The following is a 13,251-nucleotide window of genomic DNA, read 5'->3' on the forward strand; positions in this document are numbered from 1 at the left end:
GCAGGGCAGCCTGACTCTGAGCATGTGTCCTTGGGGTGGGGTGATTGATGGTGAAAGTGGAGAAGGGAAGAAGGGGTTGGAGATGAAGGTGACCTAGGGGATACCGCATTAAGACTTCATAAGTGACAGAACTTGAGTGTTGTGAGTTAATAACCTTGGCTGTTGAACGAGGTTTGAAAACAGCTTACTGTCTGGCTTAGGTTGAGCCTCAGAGAGTAAATGACACAGTCGCAATGACCTCCTTGGAGAGACACTTGGAACAGGATGCTGCCCATCTTAGGATGAGTTGTTCGCCACCCCCGCCACTGAGAACCTGTGAAATAAAATAACATAAGGGCTATCACATTTGTGTGTATACACAACTGACATTGGCAGGTGCACAAAAACCAGATTGCCAGTTTGCCTCATCTGGAATGATTGGCACAGTCAAACACATTAACTGTTCCAGGTGAACTTTAGAATCTTGTGTTTCCTTCAGTTACTCTGTTTAGGGATATAACTTAGCAGCCACTGCTGGAATTCTTTAACCGATGCTTTGAGTTTATGCATGTGAAGGAATGTTTCCCATGTCTTTCTTTAATTTCTGGACATTTCTTCCTTGTTCTAGGATTGTAAATGACTGATCTCAACTGTAATATTATTAAATCAGGTACAAACTGGAACATGGATATCTTGACATGACTGCAAAAGAATTCACGAATGTTAGCCCTTGATAATTAAAAAAAAAAACTTTTGTAGTCTGCTGAGTATTTTCTGAATCAGTGTAAGGCTTACTTCAGAAGTCCTTTGGGAGAGTGCAGTTTTGAACATTTATTTTATGAATTAACACGTCTTGACACACGTGATGGTTCTCATCCTTTCTCTTATGGCAATTTCAGTAGTTTCTGCTCAACTTCTAATGTTGCAGCTCACTAGTTGTTTCATAAGTGATTGGGCAGGGCTTTTTTATTTTGATTTCCCTATTTTATTTACAAGGGGGTCTCACATTAAGGAAGCATGATACATGACAATCAAATACAGTAAAAATCTGATTAATTTTGATTTATTAAAAAATGCATCAGAGGGGTCCTTTAAATTGTGAACCCCTTTGGTTATACTTATGTTCAGATTAGTTAAATTTCTTTTTAGTCACATTTCAGAAACAGATTTTTTCACAGAATGAGGCACACCTGTAAATTTCCTTTTTTAAAAAAATGTTATTTCTGTTAACTCTAGTTCTTAACATTTGATAATATTCTGGGCAATTTACTTTCTGGATTGGAACATTGTATAGTGAAAATGAAAGATCCAGATTCTATTCTGCAGATACCACTATTTATTTTACCTTGAGAAAGATACTTAATCTCTAAGAGTCTCAGGTTTCTCAAATGAGGAAGATAAGTCTGATGATGGTCACTTTCAATATTAAAGTCGTATGCTTCCGATGGGCATACTGGAAGTGGACCATACATGACAAATTTGAACTTGAAGCCACACAGAAAAAAAACTATCCTGGCGTCCTACTTATCTCTATGCTTCAGTGACTGATTTTTTTCACGAAACAGAAGGCTCCGTGTTTTAAAATATGCAAATCTTCTCTTGTCAGCCTCAAAACCTTTAGATTTTTTTGATTCTTTCTGTCTTACCCTAATATATGAATACACAGTGAGTCCCACCACTTTGATCTCTACTGTGTCTTTTACATCTTTTTTCCTCCCTTATTCATTCTATTAATCCCATTAATCCCTGGCTTAAAAATTCTCAAGGACTAACTATCAATTATGAATTAAATTCCAGATCTGGTGTTCATTGCCTGGTTTTAAATAAGTATTTATTATCTATTTATTGATCAATCAATTAATTAACCTTCTAAATGATTTCAAAGTGATCCTTCATTCTTATCATCTGGTACCTTGCAGGTTTTATAGTCTGTTGATTTGTTTTCCCCTAGAATTTTAGGATTTGGGTAAGGATGAATGGGAATTAGAATCTGTACTCACATTTCCATCTTGTATTGAAGTCCCTCTATTTACTTATTTTGTTGTCCTCTCACTAATATACCTGGTCTGAAATGACTTGTTTCTTATTTACTGTGAATTAAAAACTAGGACAGAATTTAAAGTTTCTTTGTATAATTAGAATATCAAACATATTAAATCAGTACCTTTAGTTTTGCACAAGTGCTAAATTATTAGCTTCTGACCTCAATGCCTAAGGATGGCTCCTTATAAAGCAAATAGAGTTATTTTCCTCAAAGCTTAGATTTACTGTTCACTTCTCAATTTGGGCTTTATTCTGGATAATTTTAATCGCTGGAAATCTACCTTGTGAATATTTCACCATTTCCAGTTTTACCCACCTTCTCCATTCTTCTCAAACCCTATGTGATATCTTGGCTGGGTTGGCTGCACAATTCTTCCTGTTCTATTGTAAAATAGTTATTGTCATTCCTAAGAATCTCCACCATATCAGCAATAATTAAGTCAGAAAGAGAGAAACAAATACCGTATGCTAACACATATATATGGAATCTAAAAAAAAAAAAATGGTCATGAAGAACCTAGGGGCAAGACAGGAATAAAGACACAGACCTACTAGAGAATGGATTTGAGGATACGGGGAGGGGGAAGGGTAAGCTGGGACAAAGTGAGAGAGTGGCATGGACTTATATACACTACCAAACCTAAAACAGATAGCTAGTGGGAAGCAGCCGCATAGCACAGGGAGATCAGCTTGGTAATTTGTGACCACCTAGAGGGGTGGGATAGGGAGGGTGGGAGGGAGACGCAAGAGGGAAGAGATATGGGGACATATGTATATGTATAGCTGATTCACTTTGTTATAAAGCAGAAACTAACACACCATTGTAAAGCGATTATACTCCAATAAAGATGTTAAAAAAAACAAACAAACAAACAAAAAATAATGATCACTTTCCCCACCCATTGTTATAATCCAACAGCTCCAGATTGGAATTACATGGTAAAAATAGCACAAGACAGATGAACACAGTGCCGTTCACAACTGTCAACAGCAAACAAAAAAAAACCCTGATTCTAATGGAATAGCTGAACGTTTCCATGTTGCCAATGCAATAGCATTAGTGTTTCAGACATACTGGTATTTAATATGGTGGCCCATTTAAATTAAATTGTATTTCCTAGTAAATAATGCTTGGAAGTTAATTTTTCTCTTTTTTTCAAAAGATCCTATTTCTGAGAAATAAATACCCTCAGTTAAAAAACTGAGTCCTTCGCCATCGATGAAGTCTTGTCATGTAGTAACTAGGGCGTTTGAGGCTTTCTCATTGTACTGGTGGAACTTGTAGGGCAAGAACAGAATAGAGAAGACTTTCTTTAGATTATTGAGTCATCATGTGTACTTAGTCCAGTGTTTGGCACTGTATTTATCTGAGTATTTGTTGAACGAAAATGAGCGAAGGGCTTATTGTAGAATTTGATGATGGACACCTTAGAGGCATTTTCCCTAGAAAAGTATCGTTGAGATATGATCATCCGAAGCTTTAGATGAACATAACAACCCATTCAAAGAAGATTTATGCAGATCTTAGTTACATGCTTATTCATGTTTTCATCTACCAAAATGTTCTGTATTTCTGTATCGGCTGTACATGTGTTGTACAAAGTACATTGGTTGTACAAAGTACATATGTCACCCATGGCAGTTGGTAGACAACTGGCTCAGTGATTATCAGATAGATGTTATGATAGGTTTATTTTTCAACCCTTGTTGTGACAGTTACTTTACTTATGCTTTATTCACATGGGGTATTGTGGAACAAATGTTAGCAGATTTTTTTTAATATGTATGGATTTAGTGTCCTTTGGAAATATAGAATTTAAGCATTGAACTTGATCTGAAGAACACCAATATGGTTAACTTGTTTCTGAGACTGCCCACAAGGATCCAGTTTTGAGGGTGGATAATGTGAAGATATGTCTCTAATGAATGGGCTTGACTGAAACACAAAATTCATTTGATAATATATGAGAGAAAAGTGGTCTAATTTCAAATTAAATCAGCCATACCCCCAAAATCTTCTTTTTTCTTTTTTTTTGAGCCTCTAGGTCATCTTCGATTGTTTTAAGGAACAGTAACAAAAACAGAAAGAGGAGTGAAATTTATTAAGTATACTTTTTTTTCATCTTAAATGTTAATCAACTAGGTTTGGAGAAATTAAGTAGCTTGCCTAGATGACCAAGCCTACCAGATTTTTCTGACTCAAAAGGCTCCAAGATGAATGCCCAATTTTCAGAAATTGTCTGAACAAATAAATCCTAAAATTTCACATTCATACTAAAATTATTTTAAAATATAAAGTTTATTTTAAAAGAAGCCCAGGCTAGAAAAAAATTATGTTCATTTAAAATTTATTTGTCATACAGCACTTTAAAGTGTATAGGAAGTGAGTATATGCTAAGATGCAAGAATACCGTGTTTTCTAAACTTCAAAATATTATTATGAGCAACCTAAACAATTTTTGGAATTTTGATAGAACTTATGAAAAACATACTTTGAGGTGGCTGCCTTCCCAGTACGAAGGTACCTGCCCCGTATTAAGAATGGAACAGAGTGTGAAGACCCTATTTAGAAAGATGTTGCTAACATACCTTGTCCACTTTGCAACACGGAACTATTTACTTACCAGTGTATTTTCTTTGATCCCACAGTTGTTATTAATTGTGATTGGGGCTGTGGTGGTAGTCTCAGTTTTACAACCCTACATCTTCCTAGCTACAGTGCCAGTGATAGCGGCTTTTATTCTATTGAGAGCCTACTTCCTCTGCACCTCACAGCAACTCAAACAGCTGGAATCTGAAGGTATGATGCAGCCTGTGCAACGCTCACCTGGGAAAATATCACAAGAGCTATTCGTGGATATTTATCTGTGATTTATGTACCTTTCCAAAATTTTTTTCCTATTTTTAAACTCTTGCATTATATGACAATGACTTTTAAAAACATCTATTTCAACTGTGATCCAGGCCGTGTCTGTACATTCTCATCGTATATAACTCTCTTGGGTCTCATACTTTTGTTATTCATTAGATCTTAAGTATTATTATTGAGAATTTGACCTTTGTCTTCTTTCAGATTTAAAATATAATGTTAAACCACAAACTATCCCCCCCCCCAAAAATAGTATAAGTAGGAAAAGGAAACAGTAAATTATAAAGCACACATAGATTGTTTTTACTAATTAATGACCATGTGACTTCATTTTGATTTTAAAACAAGTATATAGAGTCTTAGGAGGCTTGATGTATATGATATCCATTCATAATCATATAAACTAAAATTTGAAAAGATAGTGCTACTATCACTAAATGTGTGTGTTCCCAAATGGTACTGGACAAAATTCTTCCCTCTGGCTTGTTTTCAGACACCTTTCCTTTCTCTCCTGGGGGTCTGCCTTTTTGTGTGCCCCCAAACACTGCTTGAGCTCTTTGGGAAGCACATTGTTCAGTAACAGCCTTTATTTGGGTGCATTTTCAGGGGATATATTTCCAGTGTGTTTCTGCATTGAAGGTTATTTGCTAAATTAAGTCACATAAACTTTCTTAATTGAGGCCTTGAATAAATCGTCTCAAAAGAAAAACATTTTCTCTGATTAATTTAGGATTAGTCAGATAAACATGCCCAGTGGTAGCCAAGGAATATGAATAAATAGTGGCAGTGATTTTATAAGTTCCCATCCATGGTAACCAAGTAAAAAAGAGGGTAACTCATTAAAAAAATAACAGATTGCATCTATTCAAAGTACAGCACCAGAATGAAAAGCCTTTTTAACCAGTGACATTTGTTGTTTGGTTATTCTTTAAGCCACTCTTTTTAAAGTAAGAATTTGCATTATGTGTTTACATGACTTGCATTATTTTCTATGGGAATATTTCACAGGCAGAAGTCCAATTTTCACTCATCTTGTTACAAGCTTAAAAGGACTATGGACACTTCGTGCCTTTGGACGGCAGCCTTACTTTGAAACTTTGTTCCACAAAGCTCTGAATTTACATACTGCCAACTGGTTCTTGTATCTATCAACACTGCGCTGGTTCCAAATGAGAATAGAAATGATTTTTGTCCTCTTCTTCATTGCTGTTACCTTCATTTCCATTTTAACAACAGGTACTGTGAGCTCCTTAACTATTTAGCTAAGCATTTAATTTAAAGCTTTGCCAACCAATAAAATGCTACATTCTTATAGGTTAAAAATTTTAGGTATCTTTAAATCAATTTTTTGAGAGTTAATTGATCAAAAAATTTGTTTATTGTTCAATGAATGATTCCTTTGAATTAGAGATGTATGCAGTTGAAAAACTGAGATACAAGGAGTGTCAGATAACAAATCTGTGATTCAAAGAAAAAAACCATCTAATACTCTCATTTTGATAAAGGATCTTGGCTTCAAAAGTAATAGATCTCTTTATTAAAGAACTCTCTGAATAGGGGAAAAGAAACATCCAAATTTATATACAGATACACACAAAATCTCCATCCCTGGTAAATTTTGTTCTTTTAACCACCTGTTGGTGCAATTTGTCATCCTAATGTGAACTTTGCATGGTGAAAAACTGCCATAGAAGTGAAATAACTTAGGTGAAAGTACCATGTTTTTCAAATACAGATGTTCTGAGTTTTAGGATCTTTGGGTGACAAACATAAACTATTTCATCGTAAGTAAAATGAAAACCTATATAGACAAGTGAGCTCTTCTAATTAAAAAAGGTGAATTACTGAGCTATAAGAAAAGTTGAAATATCTTATGTATGTGACTGTGGACAGCGATTCAGAGTGACTGCCAAATCTGAGGGGTCGTTCGTTTCTAAGAATAGAATCCGGATCAAACAAAATGAAGTGCGTGTTGGAGAATTATAGGAGGACCTCGTGGAGCACAGGGTGGGAGGCCCACGGAGCCTCCAGGGAAAATGGGACAGGCGTGGAGAGTCAGACTCAGAGCTTCCTGTCTCTGGACACTGGATGCCGGCTGTGCCCATTCCTTCCTCTGGCTACTTCATTCACTTCTCTTTCTCTGAAGACTGGCTTCCCTGATGTCCCAGAGCTGTGCTACAGTGACCTTATATGGCCTCTCCATTCAGGCCCTTTGAATGAACAGCTGACTTCCTCTGTACAGTTACCAAGTATGGGCAAGAACTGAAAACAGGCTCATTTTGGCTGAAGGGTCCACCTGCCATCCACACAGGTGCCGTGAGAGTAGTGGATTCCCCGCCTTCACTGTTCTCTCAGCCTAGGGCGATGGGGAATTACTCTATGAAAGGAATATAAAGGGTCAAGCAAATGAACTAAATCCTTAGCAGTACAGTAATTTGGGGCAACTTTAAAACAAAATAAAATTTCTTTTGCAGTTCAGAATTTTTTAAAAATTTTGCCTTTAATTAAGTTATTTGAAATGGGATCCAAGAGGGCTGAGTGAACAAGGATTTGTTAACAGTGAATTCAAACCAATATATCATGTGCTATAACATAATGGTTAAGGATCTGATTGAGTCCCGATTTACCAGGCATGATAGTCAAAGCATTTAGCAATCAGTATAGTTCAGGACCTATCCATTAAATCAGATGCCCAGCCAGAGTGAATGTTAGCCACACAGCTAATAACAACCCTGCCTCTGCTGGTCTTCAGCTGTGGTAACTTGTACACTTCAATTAACTTCTCTAAAGCCCTCATTTTCCTCATGTATAAATAAACATAATGATAGTACCTATCCCATAAGTTTGTGGTGAGTGTTAAATGTGATAATTTGTATAAAACAGTATAGTGCCTGGTCCATAGTAAGCGCCTGAAAATCTCATATTACTTATTATTGTTACTATTTTTAAAATTTTATCTTACTCTCATCTTAATCTTCAGAATGAGTAATATATTGGGGCCCTGGATAAATCTTACCTATTTAGAATAAATGATTTAGTATTAAAAGCACATACCTGCTATCTATGGTTTGTCTTCTGTTAGAGGAATTATAGAAGCAAAGTTTCAATTCATAATAATGGGATGAGTTATTTCTCCCAATTTTCGAACCTTATGACAGTTTTATCATGCATTACAGATGCAAAGACTGACTCTCAATTGAGACGTGATAACCTAAATTTATAATAATTTAAGAACATTCCTATTAGAAAAATTGTAGGGCTATGAATAGAGAGTATTTATGAATTTTAATTAGTGGTCCCCTGTAGCCCTTAAAAACTATTTACTCTAATTAGACATTTAAGTATTGTTCTTCCTCGGTGAACGAGTCAATTTTCTTTTAACATAAAGAGCAGTCTTCTGTTTTTCCAAATGGCAGACCCATGAGTTCTGACTTCCCCATGAAACTCGAAGTTCTTTCTTCCCAGCAGCATCTGATTGGCAGAGAAAGTCCTCCTCGCAAAGGCATGAAGTACATCTAAACATCTTCTGGATGCTGTTCACACACATATCTCTCCTACTTTTGACTTCTTTGTAGAGGAGCTTATTCAGACACAGTACTTTTTTTCCTTGTCCATTATTTGAAGCCTTTGAAGGTATTATTACTTACAGAATAATAGTAGAAGGGATAAAAGTGATATTTACCCAACACCAACATCCCCTTCAATATCTGAAGCATTTAAAAAAGGGCAACTCTTTCCTAATAGTCAATCACTCTTTGGTTTAAAATGGTGGTTGTATACTTATTATATACAGGGCATATTATTACTAGGGATACATGCTGTGGGGATCTGAGATGAAAAATGGTTAAAACTGGCACAGAATCAAAATGTAACTTTAATATGTGCCCTCTTCTAGGAATACATAAAGTGGTTCACAGAAGAGAGAAATAGCATAAAGTTTGTTTATATCTTTTTTCCACCTATAGGTGAAGGAGAAGGAAGCGCTGGGATTATTCTAACTTTAGCCATGAATATCATGGGTACACTACAGTGGGCCGTAAACTCTAGCATAGATGTGGATAGCTTGGTAAGTATTATTCTTTTTATCTTCTATGAAAAAAAATTCAGATGAACCAAAAAGTATAGGTAATAACATAAGGGATGACTATATACCCAGACCCAGTTTAAGATATAAAACACTGCGGATAAATCGAAGGTCACTATCTATCTCTCATTAAACCCATAACTCTTCTTTCCTCCACATAAATAGCCACAATCAAGATCTGGTGCTACGGTGAACATTCTTACAGTCTCCTTGCCCAGGGTTTTTCTAGGATAGCCATCCAGGAGTGGTATTGCTAGGCCATAGAATTCACCCACGTTCAACTTTACAAGATGGTGCCAAATTGTTCTAAGATCTGTTGTACCAGTTTAACCTCCCATCAAGAGAGTATAAGAATTCTCAGAGGTCCATAGCTATGACATGCAACACTTGATATTGTCAGACTTTGGTTTAATTGAAGTATAGTTGATTTACAATATTGTGTTAGTTTCAGGTGTACAGTGAAGTGATTCAGTTATATATATATTTTTCAGATTATTTTCCATTATAGGTTATTACAAGATATTGAATATAGTTCCCTGTGGATACAGTAAATCCTTGTTGCTTATCTATTTTATATATAGTAGTTTGTATCTGCTAACCCTATACTCCTAATTTATCCCTCTGCCCCTCCCTTTCCCCTTTGGTAACCATAAGTTTGTTTTCTATGTCTGTGAGTCTGTTTCTGTTTTGTATATAGATTCATTTGTATTACTTTTTAGATTCCACATATAAGTGATAATATATAGCATCTGTATTTCTCTGACTTACTCATTAGTATGATAATCTCTAGGTCCATCCATGTTGCTGCAAATGGCATTATTTCATTCTTTTTTATGGCTGAGTAGTATTCCATTGTATATATGTACCGCATCTTCTTTATCCATTCATCTGTCGATGGACACTTAGGTTGCTTCCATGTCTTGGCTATTGTAAACAGTGCTGCTGTGAACGTTGGGGTACGTGTATCTTTTCGAATTAGCTTTTAACTTTTCCAGACATATGCCCAGGAATGGGATTGCTGGATCAAATGGTAGCTCTATTTTTAATTTTTTTAAGGAACCTCCCCATACTGTTTTCCATAGTGGATGCACAAATTTACATTCCCACCAGTAGTGTAAGAGGGTTCTCTTTTCTCCACAACCTCTCCAGCATTTATTATTTGTAGACTTTCTGATGATAGCCATTCTTGTCAGACTTTTTAATTTTGGAAATCTGATGGGTATGAAGTGAATGCTAAGGAGATAGGGCAGCTTAATACATACTTATTGGCCATTTGAGATTCCTTCTCTGTTAATTGCTTGTGCATTTCGATTGCTCATTTTTCAAGTAGATTGGTTTCTTTCTTAATTCATTTGTTGGAGTTTATGAATTCTGAATCAGTTATCACTTCTTTACATTTCAAACATGGTCCTTCAGTCAGTGGCTTGGCTTATAGCATCTTTTGATGAAAAGAAACTTTTGAGTTTAATGAAGTTAAATTTTTCAATATTTTCCTTTATGTTTTGTGCTTTTGGTATCTTTTTAAGAAATCCTCCCCTATCTTGGGTTTTCAAATTTATCAGCATTACATTTTTCATAATATTTTTTCATATTTTTTAAATTTCCACAGTCTTTTTTTTTTTTTCCTTTGGTGGTAGCTCCTCATTCTTAAGTGTTTATCATTGCCTTCTCTTTTTGCTTGGTCAATATTGCCACATATTTATGTAATTTATTAGTGTGTACAAAGACCATATTTTGGTTTTGTGATTTCTCTTGTTTTGGTTCCTTGGAGTGCAGAGCCTGCAGTAATGTATGTGCAGTAACACTGTGTCCAGGGCACAAATCCCATGGCAGCAAGAGTGAGAGATAAATGGAATCAAGGCATATTTCCCCTTTTTATTTAAAAAACAAATGCATGGGCTTCCCTGGTGGTGCAGCGGTTGAGAGTCTGCCTGCCGATGGAGGGGACACGGGTTCGTGCCCCGGTCTGGGAAGATCCCACATGCCACGGAGCAGCTGGGCCCGTGAGCCACGTCCGCTGAGCCTGCGTGTCCGGAGCCTGTGCTCCGCAACGGGAGAGGCCACAACAGTGAGACGCCCGCGTATCGCCAAAAAAAAAAAAAAAAAGCATAATTTTCATCCGATGGTATAGTTGGTCTGGATGGATAGCTTCATCATCAACTTCTATTAGTCTAGCTGGAGTACTGTATTCAAAATCAGACATCCAATACTGTATCTGTGGACGGTCTAGAAACCCATGTTGGGAATGACTATATAACACTTGTTATTACCCTTTTGGCTTAGGTTCTTTTTATTATTCTCTGAGACAGTTGATGTGTTCTCAAAATGCACACATTCGTTCAGCTGTGAAATTTGTATAATCAGTTCCTGTCAGAACAAGTATCATTATAAAAAATACTTCTATAGGGAAAATCCAAACCTTTTCATGCCCTCTTCTTGTCTATGTGACTTAATATTTTATTTAACCAAAGCATTGTAGTAATTCATTGAAATGTAATTTAACCTTAACCTGATTTATGGCAGGATTTTTTCTCTTTTCCTTTAACATCATGTTTTGTTTTTTTTTTGAGTTTGACCAACTCTTTTTAGTGACGCCATTCGTCTCCTCACTTAGCTCTCATGCTTTTGGGGTTGAGTCTTGTAAATGTACTTTAAAATGTTTCTGTTGGAAAATAGCAGGAAGGTAGTGAGTACATATTGTGCTGCATTTATTTAATTCTGTGTTCAAACCTTCTACAACTTTGACTTTACGATGAAAATCCTCATGCACTTCACTTCATTTTCTTTATCTGAAAGCATCTCTTTACCTCGTATATGCACAATTCCTTTCTGTTTGTCACATTAATTTGCTTGGTTTATGTAACAGCCTCTACAGCCTCTCTTTGTTTGGTGTCTGTCTGTTTTGCATGTCTAATCTCCATTAAAATTTCCTTCAGGCATTTTTATTTCTCTGGTTTTTCACATGGTCATCCTGGGCTTTGTGACCTGTGCTTTGACATTGTTTCACCTCCGACATTGTTTCACCTCCTGGCATAAAAGGATCTTTGCAAAAAACTATTATGTTCTAATACAATCTATGAAAAGTATCAATATTTGCATTTCATCATATTTTTTAAAGTCGTTTTCTTTTCTTTGAATATCAAAGCGATCATGTTAGTTTTCATTTCCCTGCCAAACAGCACAACTGGTCCTTCCTGGGCCTTTATCTAGTTATTAATTCCCATCTTGCTGCTTCCACCCCTGCAACTGCTAAAGCTGTCCAGTAATCTGCTGGTTTTCACCTAGCATACGTTGAAAGTAGAAGGGGAGAGAGGTCTGCCCTCAAATTTCATGTTTACATATATGTTAACACTAAAGGTCCTTGTGACCTCTGAAGTAAAAACTCACTTTACTTTATTGAGTTCTGAAATGGATTTAGACCTGAGTTTAAAATGCAGTAAACAGGGTGTTTTGTTTGACACACGCTTTTAGTTTTTCAGTACAAAGGTACCCAGAAAAAAACGTCTTTAGACTTGGAAAGAATATTTCATTTATGCATCTGGCTGGGTTTAGGCATGAACAAAGAGTCAACCATCTACAGAAATACGATGTTATAAAAATGGCAATATGACTTTTCTTCTACTGCTCATCCATTGCTTAACCCAGGTGCCTAGCTTTCATTAGCTTTCAAACAGTAGAGGTAATATTTGGAGGATAACACTTCCTCATCACAACCTCAGGTATCTTTGCATTTATGACTGACTGCACATCTCAGATGTTGGCACTCAGAACTGGTCAACAACCCTTTTATTACATTTTCCTAATAAATTCTCTATTTTATTCCCTAAGATGGTTCTTTCCCACCTTCTTGTCTCTTCTCAGATGCTCCAATAATTCCACCCCCTGCGTTCTCAGCCAATGACCTTGCTACATACTATATAGAAAAAAACATGCAACCAGAAAGAATTCCCTCCTTTCTCTCCACCACCCTTCTGCACCACTACTCATATGCTCCAGTGCTCTCTGTGTCTTCGCTCCTGTATAAAGGCCAGTGATATGCGATCAACCCCTCTTTGTGGGACCTTTCTCCCTAGCATAAAACTACCATCCTGGGAAGATGCTGCATAGCACAGGGAGATCAGCTTGATGCTTTGTGACGATCTAGAGGGGTGGGATAAGGAGGGTGGGAGGGAGGCTCAAGAGGGAGGGGATGTGGGGATATAGGTGTACATATAGCTGATTCAGTTTGTTGTACAGCAGAAACTAACACAACACGGTAAAACAATTATACTCCAAT

General features: G+C 36.5%; 1 protein-coding gene across 1 annotated transcript in view; it reads left to right on the forward strand.

Moving 5' to 3' along the window:
• Nucleotides 1-13,251, forward strand: part of CFTR (CF transmembrane conductance regulator) — a 195,529-nt gene that overhangs the window by 131,939 nt on the left and 50,339 nt on the right. Inside the window, exons 19-21 of the mRNA XM_029234325.1 lie at nucleotides 4,672-4,822; nucleotides 5,900-6,127; nucleotides 8,857-8,957. Of these exons, the coding sequence (XP_029090158.1) occupies nucleotides 4,672-4,822; nucleotides 5,900-6,127; nucleotides 8,857-8,957 (480 nt within the window). The remainder of the gene's footprint in view (nucleotides 1-4,671; nucleotides 4,823-5,899; nucleotides 6,128-8,856; nucleotides 8,958-13,251) is intronic.

The sequence above is a fragment of the Monodon monoceros genome, unplaced genomic scaffold, assembly GCF_005190385.1.
Source record: "Monodon monoceros isolate NGI ecotype Baffin Bay Population unplaced genomic scaffold, NGI_Narwhal_1 Super_Scaffold_2, whole genome shotgun sequence".
Lineage (NCBI taxonomy): Eukaryota > Metazoa > Chordata > Mammalia > Artiodactyla > Monodontidae > Monodon > Monodon monoceros.